Source organism: Peromyscus leucopus, chromosome 17 (assembly GCF_004664715.2).
Source record: "Peromyscus leucopus breed LL Stock chromosome 17, UCI_PerLeu_2.1, whole genome shotgun sequence".
Lineage (NCBI taxonomy): Eukaryota > Metazoa > Chordata > Mammalia > Rodentia > Cricetidae > Peromyscus > Peromyscus leucopus.
Window position 1 is genome coordinate 25,104,875 of NC_051077.1, and position 13,064 is coordinate 25,117,938.

Below are 13,064 nucleotides of genomic sequence, written 5' to 3' on the forward strand. Positions count from 1 at the left end.
TGTATTCACTGAATTTAGAATAACATGGTTCTTTGGAGGAATGATTTTGGTTTGTTGTTAAACACATTGTTCTAAACTTAGACTTTCTTATTAATCTGATGAACCTGAGCTCTGGAGGCACGGACAGAGAGGGAGTCAAAAGGGGACAGGAAATTAAAGGAGATGCTTAGACCCTCAAGCACATGCAACATACTTTAAGTACTCGGGCCTAGGGCACCCAACCTTAGTCTCAGGACATATTTATACAGAACCCACATTAAAGTGGCATTTTGCCAAAAGTAATTATATAACAGATTACATCATTGTTTACTTTTGGGTTCCCCAGGCTTCTAGTGTTAGCCAATTTGTGCCGACTCATATCCCTGCACACCCCCACACACACCCTCACCCCCATATCCAGCACTAGTAATCTTAGCCAGTACTGGATATCTATATTATTCCCATGTTAGGTAAGCATGAACTGGAACTGGGCTCTACAGCCCTCTGCTCCCTATAATGAGGGCTCTTGATGAAATAAAAAAAATATAGTGATTTCTGGCTGCCAGAAATATACATAATCTCAAATTCTCTTTGGAAGAAAATGTGTTAACCAATCAGAAGCTTCTGCTGTGTGGACTTTTCCAGGGAGATGTGAACAAATGTCCCTTCACTCCAGACAGGGCACCAACAGACCAAAGTCTGATGTCACCCAAGTTCAGCTTGGGGAATCAATGAGTTTATTGGGTCTGCATATGAGGAGATTTGATAACTCCTAAATAGCTACACCATCATAGAGTCTTGCCCTAGCCTCTTTTTTTCAGCTACAAGATTTTCTTTGGCTCTTTTTTTTTTTTTTTTTTAATTGTCATAGTTCTCTAGCATTTCTGTTCTGCAAACTGGTCCTATGAAGCAAGGCTGGAGCACAAGTTTGTAGTACAACCTCAATGCACTTTGGGGACCTGAATGTAAGGTTACTCGATCTGATGCGAATCAAAGCTATTTGTAGTATATGTGGGAACTTTTTTTTACCTGCTGACACTGTTTGATGTAGTTCAGCCTTGCCCATTAGAAGCTCTGCACGAAGAGGAGCTATGATCTTAAAATATCCTACCTAGCTCAGCCCTATAGGCAAGCAATGTCTGTGGGGGGGGGTGGATGGTCTTCCAGGAAAGAGATCAAGCTATGCTATTTCAACAACTAGAAATACCGATTAAAGTTGAGTGGAACACATTCTAGGATAGTCATGGATGATCAGGGTTGTGATAAGATAAAAGGAAAACCTGGTAGGATATTTTCAGCAAAACAATAATGCAAATTAAATGTTTCTACTTACTACTTATAGAACATTCAATAGGTACATTACTACACATGTAAGGCAATGCATATGTTCCACATAATTGAAACATTACACTGTAGCCTGATGAAGCCTTTGGGGTAGCAGTATGAAAGACAGGAATTAAAATGGTCCATTTGGGGGTTCTTTAGGTCCATCTGATTTGGGGGTCATGCAAAAATATCTTGATGCTATTCATCTTTTAATCTTTACATTGAAAATTTACATAAATTTGTAGCATATGGAAATTGTCCTTAAATTAATCGAATTATATTAACATTCCTGGCAGAAATTGATGTCTTTCAGTTGTAGGATTGGGTGTGGCTTTGGGCTAGTTATCAGCTGGATGTTATCTTGGGCTCCTACAGGCCACCTGAAGCTTATTTCTACTCTGGCTTTCCCCATCATGGTGCTTATCTCATCCATTCAGCAGGGAGAATCCCTACTGCTAGAAAGCATACACTGAAACCGAGTTTTATGTGTCATGATAGGTATAGCACCCCTCACTCTTCTGTATTCCATTTTTAGAAAGCACCCACACCTACTTCACAGGGAGGTATTGAACAAAAGCATGAGCACTGGGCTGGAATTCAGAGGAAATTAAACATAAAATTCTTCTTCTCCAAGGTGTCTCCAATGGTATTGATGCTTTATTGACATCTAAAAGTTCAAAATGTCATTATATACATCTATTCATGTATGAAAGAGACTCATAGGGTGTACATAGGAGTTCCTACAGCTCAGTTGCTTTTAATCTGTGTGCTTGTGAAACTAAAAAGACAATTTTATACTCCAGACATATCCACTATTAAGTCGTAGGATAGTCACAATGTAAAAGCTATCAACACTTTGGTTTAAAAAGAAGATCAGTCAGGCATGGTGGCATCTATCTGTAGTGCAGACAGTGAGAGGCAGGAGCATAAGCATTTCTGCAAGCTGGAGACTAGCCTGGTCTAGAGAGTGAGTTCCAGGCCAGTACAGCTACATATCAAAACTCTTTCTCTAAAGAATAAAGGAGGGGGAAAAGAAAACAGGAGGCTCTAAAATCTCGCCAGACAATTAAGAGTTCTTGTTTGGGTTTCAAGACCATCTCCGTCACTCCTCTTTTACATAGTTTTGAAATTCAGCTCTGCTTTGGGTTTTCATGAATGTCATCACTGAGAACCAGAAACTGGAAACTTCCTTGGTTCTTAATCCTTGCCATGTCAGAAGAAACCCTGTCTTACTTTGGAGTCACGGGAAGACCCCAAAAGGGCTTCATTTGACCCAGTTAGTTGATCCTTATAGTAGATTCTATAACTAAGATGGTATGTATGATTAGTCAACCTTAGAAAAGGAACTAGCTCTAGGATTAAGCTCAGGATCACTCTTACTGGAACTAAATGAACTTTAAAAGTTTACCCTATGCCCAGTAAAATGTTTGATTGTGTAATGAAGAAAATGTTGTGGCTCTGTGTTATGAAGGAGAGATTTTTCAGATCTAGATTCAAGCAACCAAGATATTATTTAGATGCAATTAGTATTCTACTTTCTGCTGAATCCCCTCCATTCCAACTCCTTCATTCATAAGAATTAGTACTCTCATTCATCTCACAATCTGCAAACTATAGATGTAATCCCACCCACTTCCTGTCTGAAAGAGTAAGACAAATCAGCATCCCTATTAGAGAAGTAGTCAATGCAGGGAATTAATTTGATGAGGATAAATATCCTACTCAACCAGACAGTCAACTTTAGATATTCAAAACAGGACAGCTGCAGCGTGAGCCCAGAGGTAAGACTGTCGCATCCCTCTACACAACAACATGAGATGTGTGGAGAACCAGTAAGGGGAGAAATGCTGAGAATCCCAGCCAGAGCAGAAACTGTCCCCTCAGCTTCGCTTGGTAGCGGTTCCATTCCCCTAAGAAACTCATCAGCTGGTTAGTGCTCACATTTATTACAAAGCTGATCTATGATCTGTGAGTTCAAGGCCAGCCTAGTCTACATAGATAGTTCTAGATCAGTTCGAGCTACACTGACCCTGTGTCCAAAGAACTAAAAGATAAAAGAAAAGAAAAAAAAACTGGTTGTTTCCCTTACAAAAATCTGTGTGAACAGGTTGGAAAGCAAATGGTTACATAGTTCATACAAATATGAGTATCTTTGAGGTTAAACTCTCCTGGAAAATCCCCCTTGGAAATTGCCTGGCCATCAACATCTTTGAAGTTATGGATGGGGCATGCAGGAGCTTAGATTTCTTGAAGGAAAGAATACTCATCGTTTCTCTTATCTACACCTTTCAGCCTGGTTAGCTCTTTTTTGATGTTTTGAGTCCACCAGAAATTTCACCTCCCTGGACCATCCATCCTCTGAGTCTGTTCTTTCCTTTTTTTTTTTTTTTTTTTGCAGTATGTAAAACTTGTTGAACTACATTGCAGTTCACACTTAGGGTATTGTTAATCTCCTTGTTTTCTAAAACTTTCTCTGACCACACATTAAGCTCCATGATGAAGGAATGACTTCCTCTTTATCATCACATTCCTTAGTACTCAACACAGTGTCTAGTATGTAGTAACCATGAATGAATATTGGATTCACCAATGGGAAGAACACCTAACTCAAGTGGGTAAGACCTTGCTATTATTAATAGAGTTTCTACAAGAACTAATTCTTTCTATAATCACATAGGGTGAAAGAAACTGGTTTTTTTTTTTTTCATATGAAGCCTACAAAACAAGTAAACATGAATCGACTATATTATTTGATAACTTCAATGTCATAAGCTCTAAATACTAAAGATTTTTCCTAGACCACTTAGACTTTTCTCATTTTAAGTTATCTTCTATAATAGAACAGCTATCACCTGAAAAATCAATGTTATCAAAAGCATAAAATAAAAATGTTTAATTCCCTTTCAAACCTGTGTTAAATTCAAAACAAATCAATAAAACATTTTTCAAGGCCAAAAGGGACCCATGTTACATTTAGAAGGCAAGTCATTGCATAGAAATATAACCTACATTTTACTTAATTTTAAAAAACAAATGAAAGTTTTATTTTGTGGTTATAATGAAGTCTTCTTTACAGCCCAAAACAAAAACAATGTAATGGAACAATAAAGGACATTTTGTTGTTGTTTTGTTTGCTTTATTTTGTATAGTCTTCATATACCAGTAAAAATAAACTCTTTAATAAATAAATATATATAATAAATATTTATAAATTGAAAAACATATAAATAGGTCCATTCTTCTAAAAGAAATGTTCCATCCTGGTGTGGCATGTTTTGTAGCTCAAAGTCATCTAGAATTTTGATTTTTGGGTTTTTTTTATGTATAATGTTATAACCTGTAGATTTCTACAAGGTCCTCAGAATTTATGAGGCTGTAATTATGTCATCTTGATACACTTCTTCAACATGAAGTATCTATTCTTAAGGTAAATGTCCAAAGTAAACATTATCCATAGAGGTGATGCTCAGCAGCAAGATTCACATTATCCACAGATTAACTGATTTCAGCTTCAGTCAGCTGGTAAGACTGGGCCAATGAGTCTGAGGAAATATAATCCATTTATGAGGAATGATCTTGCTTTGCTTCAAGTTAATTCCTTATTCTCAATATTCTTCACAAATACAGTCTCTCAGTGAAAAACAGACTTTGTAATATTGTGGACATCTTCTTCAGTGTTATTTAACAGAAACTGTGACTTAAAAATAATGGCTCCAGGTTCATCAAGTGTACATCAGTAAGTCTTTGTATAATTCTGGAACTCTTTCTGGGTCCACTGGTCTCGGTAAGAAATGAGTAAATTTTTGATGTCTTTTGGATCTGGCACCATCTCTAGGAGTTCCATCTTTGTTAAGTGCTACGAAATACCTGCGGCCAGTATCTCCATGCTTATATATGTTGGATGAATAGGTATTATACCAGTTCTCTTCAAATTGCTCCCTGAAGATACATTCCGAAGTCAATTTCTCCTTTTTAAAAAAAAAGAGAAAAGAAAGAAAGCCTTTTAGAAATGCCTTCAAAATAAGTTCTCTATAAAAGTCTCAACTCTATAGTATGTCTTTGCTTATAGCTATATCCTTGTCAAGTTAAATTACAATGTTTTATTTTGATTTTGTTCATACATCATGTGCAATTCGTTCCTCTACTTCACTTTATCCAGTAGTTCAAGGAACTTTATACCAAATATTCCAACTTTTGATTTTATTTTCAAACATGCAATAAATATTTTGAGCTTTCCTGTGTCTGTATTATCTCCTTCCTGCCCCCATCATGAAGTGGGTCTGTAATTTATCTTGTCTCATCATGAGCTAGATACCAAAGGCAGGAACATTAAATCTCTGCTACCAAGTTGGAAAACTCAAAACCTTGCTACAGTTTAAATTCCTAACTCGAGTTCATCACTTCAAATCAGATATCATCTTATAAATGTATTATTCAATGATTAATTTCCCATTGTTAGCTTCTGAGTATGCTACTATTAATATCAAGGAAAATGAAGTAGAATTTTAATGGTTTCTTTTATTTTCAAAACATCTCTCTCTCTCTCTCTCTCTCTCTCTCTCTCTCTCTCTCTCTCTCTCTCTGTGTGTGTGTGTGTGTGTGTGTGTGTGTGCTCATATATACATATATTTTAAAGGTGAGACCTCAATTGTTTATTTATTTCAACACATACCATGAACACTGTGTGCGTGTACTTTCTCAAAGTTCTATCAATTGTTTTTTTAATTCTATCTTCAGATCACCATACATTACAATCTTTCTTTGTTTGTTTGTTTTTCCAGAGCTGACACCTAATGTTCTATTTCTGGTAGGAATGATCAAAATATAGAGGAATTGGAAAGACTCAGGACAATGGACAAGAAGACCAGGTGAGATTATGGCAATAATGGTTGAAAACTTAAAAAGTAATATTGAAAGACTATACTCTGACTTCAACACACTTAAATTTAGGATATTAGTTTCTAATTTTTATACAAGTATGTATACATACATAATTTATGTCAGTCACATATAATAATGCTTACCAGTCATTATAGATAGACACTTTAATTAAAATCATAATTTTAATAATAATCAAAAATGATAATACATACTGATCCATAGAGTTCTCCTTTGTCATTCATTCCAAGGTAAAGACCACTGTCCACGCCTCTGATGCTGACCAGTCCCACTGCCACACTGATGAATTCCAGGATACCTGAATTTTTAAACAAATTAAAGATTTGGATTGATTAATGAACATATAACTACAGGAAGGACAGTGATAAAATCAGCACTTTTAAGCATTCATTCCACAAATAAATGGAAGCTACTGACATCATGGATGAATAGGTGACAGAGTTACTTCTGGTCTTCCATGGTTCTACTAGTTAATTATAACCGTTTTCCATGAATTATTTTTATCTCATTTACAAGAATCAGACCAATCTCTTATACTTCATATGGGTATAACATTATTTCAAAGCTTCTAAAAAGCTTCTTTTGGGCTGGAAAGATGGTTCATCAACTAAGAGTACTTGCAGCTTGTGTTGATTTTTTTTCTTATCAAGTTGACACAAGCTAGAGTCGCCTCAGAGGAGGGAATCTCAATGGAGAAAAAGCATCTAATCAGGTTGGCCTGTGGGCAACGCCATGATAATTTTCTTGGCTGATGATTGATATGGAAGGGCCCAGCCCAATATGGATAGTTCATTCCCTGGGCAGGTGGTCCTGGGTGCCATCAGAAATCAAACTTAGTAAGCTATAAGAAGCAAGCCAGTAAACAACATTTCTTCCTCCAGGCTCCTGACCTGACTTCCTTCACTAGTGACCTGGGAATTGCAAAAGAAATGCATCTTTTCTTTCCCCAAGTTCCTTTTGCTTCCTGATTTATAATAACCATGGAAAACCTAAGACATTGTTCTTGCAGAGGACCCAGGTTTGGTTCCCAGCACCCAAATGGCAGAGAACAACCAGCTACAACTGGTTTCCAAATCTCCAGAGGATCTGATGCCCTCTCTGGCTTCTGTGGGCACTGCAGTACACATGTGGTACACAGGCACATATGCGGACAAAACACACATGCACATAGAATAAAATTTTTAAAAATAAAGGGCTAATAATTAATTTTTACCTCAACTTCAAAAGCTCTCTGATAATAAGGGAGGAAGATAGTTTTATTCCCTTGTTAGGTAGAAAGAAACTGAGGCTCAAAAATATTGACTGAAATGCCTTTGTAACACGACCATGGGATATGACCTTTGTAACTGATAAAAACGGTGCTTGAACTTACATTTTCTGAACCGTAATCTAATGATTCTAAGACAACATGTGAGGGTACAATAGTTTCTAGACTTTGTAAATTACAAAAAAAAAAATGTGCTATATCCTATTCCATGATATATAAAAATAAAATGTTCAGTTCAGAGAAATAATAAGGCTTTATAATTCATTTTATATGATAGCCAGATACCAAGAGTTTAGCATATAAATGGATTTTTCTATGCATAACTTTCTGGAATTATTTTGATGTACGAAGAGATAAACTAATTTTGAAAGTTCTGAACTTAATACATTAACAAACTACAGTTTAAAAAGACAGTGTATCTCTGTGTGATACTCTTTTTTTTGCTGTACACACAAGCCTTTGGACCAATGACACCTTTTTCTGGTCCTTTCCTTAGACTGCTGAACAAGTGTCACCATATGTACTGTGCTTGGACCTCCCTTCCTTAATAGCTTTTTGTCTTCACCCTATCCTAAGCTTTACAAATAGCATAAATGTGTACCATTTAGCCCCACTCTTGCTCTTAAATCATTTCTTGATTTATTGTACAAGTTCCTGTTTGGACACATGATACTCCCAAAGCCAAGAGAAAGTACAGAATCTGACTGTTTGCTGATATGGAAAGCTCTGTTCTACACAGAGATTATTAATTTGCTCTTTGGCCAAAAAAAAAAAAAAAAATGCACCGCATAGATTCTTAGTAAGACAGATGAGCTCTTTGGAACTATTAGGACTTTCATACTAGTAGAACTCTAGACTATCAGGGATCTTACAGCACAATGCACTACTACATAGCCTGTAAATTGTTTGAAAGAGCCAGTCTCCCTGATTGAGAGGCTGAAGCAGGGAAGACAGGATGCAGCAGGAAGATCTAGACTCCACAGGACACCAGCACAATGCAGCTGTGGACTGAGGGGTAGTGGAGGAAAATCACACTCCCTGCCAAGCTCCTCAGTGAAAGTTCCATGTTAGGAACAAAAATATAAACCTGAACCATAATTGGCATAAATATATATAAATGGAATCTCACCCAGGATATAATTATAAATGTATAATTACTTTAAATTATATTGAATATTCACTCAAATTAAAAACTATGTGTGGCTGTTGTGTACCCAATGTTTCTACCCCAGGACACACTCCACCTACACATTAAATCTTATCTTAAGATAATGCTGTCCAAAATATGTAATTACATAAGTAAAAATGATTACACATCTTTAGAATAATTATATCCAATAGTTTTAGCTTTATTAAACAACATGTAAAACCTTATACATAACCAGGCATAAATGATTTTGCAAAGGCTCATGGAACTGATGGGGAAAAGATTACGTGTGTTTTTGTGCCACTCCTAAAGATTTTAGCCACACTTTTAAATTCTGATCCTTTTTCTCACCAAAGAAATAGTATACCACATAGTAATTTGTAATCGTTTGATTTCTTAAATGAGATGTGACAAGTCTTTCTTATTTATAATATGAGGTGGCAACTAAGCTAATTCTCTTCCAAAGAATAGACGTGAAGCACTTTCCTTAAGAGGTAATCACAGATTTTAGGTAGATTTTCTAATGCCCAGTGTCCCATAAAAAGACTTGGAGGTCCTTTGTCTTTCTGGTATCATTTTCAAAGCCAGCCTTTTCTCAAATCATAATAAACAGGTGAGTCAACCCACAATGCAACCACATCAGACAAATCTATGGAGAACAGAGGAGAATAAAGGAAAAGGCTTTAAATGAATATGTTTGATCTCAGGCTACACTTTTTTCTAAAGGAATGATTCTATGTTTACGTGTTAGGTAAAGTCTTCCTTCTGTACTACTGTGCAGAAAAACTCTCTGCTAGAGAGATCCAGGTAGCTCGGGTGGGATATTATTTTAGCCTCACTGAGAACTCTCTGTTTATGTTCAGTAGATATAGTTTTAAATTTTTAAAAATGTGAGTTCTTATTTGTTGTGTTCAAATTATCATAAAACTATTTTAGTGGTATTTAACATCTTAAGTAGCCATCATTGAGGTTTTTTTTTCAAAATTCTTATTTTAACATCACAGAAGTGAGTTTTTTTTAATGGATATAATTTAATGCTTAGTTATTAAGGCACTAGCAAAAGAGGATGGAGAAGCACACCACATTGCATACATTAAATATGACCTTGTCCCCTATCCTCTAGCAGTCAGTTGTGATATCTAGGCCACTCAGAGCACTTTAAGTTATCATAAAGAGGCTGTTCCTTTAGGCTCACATACTAATATGGGTTGTCTTCCCTTTACATAATAGTGATTATTTTATTCCTCTATATAATCTACCACCAAAGTGTGACTTAAGCCAACACAGAATCAAAGTCATATTTTTCCTAAACAATCATACAACATATAAGCTTTACGGTATCCTAATAAGAATATGCCACACCCATTCCTAAAGGATCAGATTTCAATGCAGCTCAAGGAAGGTTACCAAGTCTGGGAGTATTCATTAATCTATTCCAACAGAATCTGTCTTCTAAGGAGACAGAACACAGCTGAAGAAAAGGTAACAATTACATTACAAGTGGCTTATAGGAAGAATTTCCTTACTCCATTGGTATGAGGGGGAAAGTCGGATATTGCTTACACTGAACTCTCAGCTGCTTTGCCTGAAAGAGTTAGCACATTTGGGGAGATTCCTATGTAAGGAGTGGGCTACAGTCATTCCACAGTCAGTCAGTGGGCCACCTGGTCAGCAAATTCTTCGCTGTCAGCCTCCTCCACTTAAAAAACACTTTCCAAAAGTGACCCCAGGTTGGCCACTAGGTCATGACACTCTTGACTCACAGTCAGTGAGAATTTGGAAGAGATCAGTGGAAGCTGCAAGCACGTGGGTTTTTAAAAGTCAAGTTTTCTAAGCCCTTAAGTGCTGCCAAATGACCACCACATGCTTATTCTCCCATCTAAGGTTACAAATGCTCCTGAAGCGGAGATTTACACTCTCCAAAGTTTTAATGAGCACTGCAAGTGCGAAAAGAAATGCGAGTGTAAGGCTACGATGCGGATGAGACAAGAAAGAGGACACCGAGATGATATACTCTAGAAATTCCATAGTGGGGGGGGGGGTTGTGTAGGGCTTCCTCATGCTGGCGACAAATAAATAATATTATGTATGTATTTTTTAATATAATGACCTCCTCCAATGACATCACAGGTTAGATAAGGAAAGTCCCTTGAGCAAGTTAGCAGGTTAACTGATGAGGGAAAAAAAGTAGCCACGGGGGAAGTATCCCGGATATCAGAACCAAAAGGCACCTTTAGCAAACCATGGGATTTAACCTATCTTCTCTGTTGTGCAGGCAAGGAAGCAGGACTCACACTGAGGAGGGCGCTTGCTAGCTACCTGGCTGGCCCCGGAGTAATGAACAGTAGAAACTTTACTGATCTAATCTAGAATCGGCTTCATCCTATTAACCCCTTCTGCTCCCAGGTACTGCTGGCTGTATGTCGAAACGATTCTCTGTGTTCCCAGCCATATCTTCTTTCTCTTTCCCATTTCCTCTTACCTAAGGTCAATACCAAGATCTCTGCTTTCGAGTTTCGCAATTTCTAAAGGGAATCTTGGCCAGGTGGGCATGCTCCGTCGGTCCTTCTCCCTCCTCCCTCTCTCCATCTCCCTCCACCCCCCACCCCCTAGCCAGGAGCTCAGAAAACTGCAGTCAGGCAGTCCTCCAAGTAGAACTGTGAAGAGTCACATCCTGTTTAAGAACCATCCCTTCAGAGTGAGAAACCGGAGGATTAGCTGCATAACTGCGGGGCATGCTTTAAGATACGGGATGCTTCCCGTTATTAATTTCCAAAAAGTGGACACGGAATTACAAGTGTGTAAGGAAGAAAACACGATATAGGTACCTCTTAAAATAATAAAACTGCCTGAGTAGCAAGAACTGCAGGGTAAGGCTGGGGGCGGGTGGGGTGGGGTAAAACATGGTTCCTAGCCAAGACTTGGGGCCCCAGGCAGTAGAGAAAACAGAGCAGCATCTTGGCCCCTGGTGAGGAACCCACCCACGCCTTCTCCTCCCACGCCCTGTATGAGGAGCTTGCGCTCCTCCAGGGCAGGACAATTGCTCCCAAGCCCAGAGCCCGGCACCTCGCACCCAATGGGTCTAGGGTCTCAGGCAAGCCCTTGCTCATTCCGCCAGCGTGGAGGGAGAGAGGTGAGAAGAGGAAGGGAGTTGAGGGCACAATGGCAGGGCGGGATGCTTGTACCTACCGAAGAGGCTGTGATCCTGCCGGGTGCCCTGCACGCTGCCATCGGGCAGGATCTGCAGGTGGAAGCCGGTGCGGCAGTAAAGCTGCCGCCGGCGCAGGATACCGTGCAGGTGCGCCAGCTCCACCGAACCCGGCCCGCCGCCTCGGGCACCCCGCTCCAACGCGCCCCGCCGCTCGCCTAGGAGTGGCGGCCGCTCCCCTGCAGGAGGCAGCAAAAAGTGCGACCCCACCTGCTGGCCCAAGCCCTCCAGGCCGCCCAGGAAGGCTCCGACTTCGGTTAAGGGAGCCATGGAGGGGTCCGGACTGAAAGGTTGAAATTCCGGAAAACAAGAGAACCCCAATTAAAAAAAAAGTGTGGCAAGGGTGGCGAGGCTAATGCAGAAAAATTATAGCAAAATAGGCACAAAAAAGTTAAGGCTGGGTTACTCCTGTGAGGTCTCTGCAGGGGCAGTGCGCTGCACTGTCTTGGAAGCGATCTTCTCTCCTTGGGTAGGTGAGAGCTGGCTGCTGGCTTTGCAGAAACATCTAGGGCTGAGGCTGCTGATTTGAGGCTGGGGCTGGGGGCTGGGGCTCCAGCTCAGCAAACTGATCAGATCAGAGTCCTGTGTACATACACTCCCGGTATATATGCGGGTCCTCTTGACATATGCTAATCAAGTCCTTTCATGCGCGCCTGGGAGGTTGGTTTTGTTTGAAATCTTAAACCAGCCTCCTCTCAACACGTTTTTTGCTCTTCGGAAGTGACTAAACCGAGCACTTGGAAAACTCCTTTCTTGCGCTTGGCCAGAGTCAGTCAGCCAGCAAATTCGGGGAGGCTCAGCCGTACACCCCTGGTACTCTGGGTTGTCTCTGGGACAACCAGGGTGTTGTCTGGCTGCTTCTGGACAACCCACCTTTGATGTGAGTTCATTTGCAGAGATAGGGAGCTGGGGGAAGGAGCCCAGCTTGCAGGATGCAGAAGGGGGAGGGGGTACAGAACCGGAGATGGGTGGGAGGAGGGAAAAGAGAGTACAAGAGAATTGGACTCCTTGGGAGCTGCTGGGAACCTGCAGTGGACAGGTGCAAAGAAAAGCAAGGAGGGAGAAGGGGAAGGGAAGGGGCGTTACCCGAGGCTTAGGCCTGCCCAGACACACATGAAAGGAAAATCAAAGCTTTGACAGTTTAACTCACTAATTTTAAAACACTAATAAAATGTACAAGCATTACTCTTTTCTTTTATCATTTAGATGGGGGATTTTCTTTACATAATCAAGCTTAG

At 39.5% G+C, this 13,064-nt stretch overlaps 1 protein-coding gene across 1 annotated transcript; it reads right to left on the reverse strand.

Annotated features, from left to right (window-relative positions):
- Positions 1 to 4,572: 4,572 nt before the first annotated feature.
- Fgf20 (fibroblast growth factor 20) lies at positions 4,573 to 12,450 on the reverse strand. Its single transcript, XM_028872384.2, has 3 exons — positions 11,808 to 12,450; positions 6,399 to 6,502; positions 4,573 to 5,273 (listed from the first exon to the last, which is right to left on the reverse strand). Exons 1-3 carry the CDS (start codon positions 12,094 to 12,096, stop codon positions 5,028 to 5,030), a joined length of 639 nt encoding a protein of 212 aa, XP_028728217.1. The 5' UTR covers positions 12,097 to 12,450; the 3' UTR covers positions 4,573 to 5,027.
- Positions 12,451 to 13,064: the final 614 nt, after the last annotated feature.

Excerpts from the sequence above, each read along its gene's own strand:
- Fgf20 (XM_028872384.2), bottom strand. The coding sequence starts at position 12,096 with ATGGCTCCCTTAACCGAAGTCGGAGCCTTCCTGGGCGGCCTGGAGGGC. Across the intron at positions 6,503-11,807 it reads GCAGGATCACAGCCTCTTCG|GTATCCTGGAATTCATCAGT; the intron begins GTAGGTACAAGC and ends TTAAAAATTCAG. Across the intron at positions 5,274-6,398 it reads AAGGAGAACTCTATGGATCA|GAGAAATTGACTTCGGAATG; the intron begins GTATGTATTATC and ends TTTTTTAAAAAG.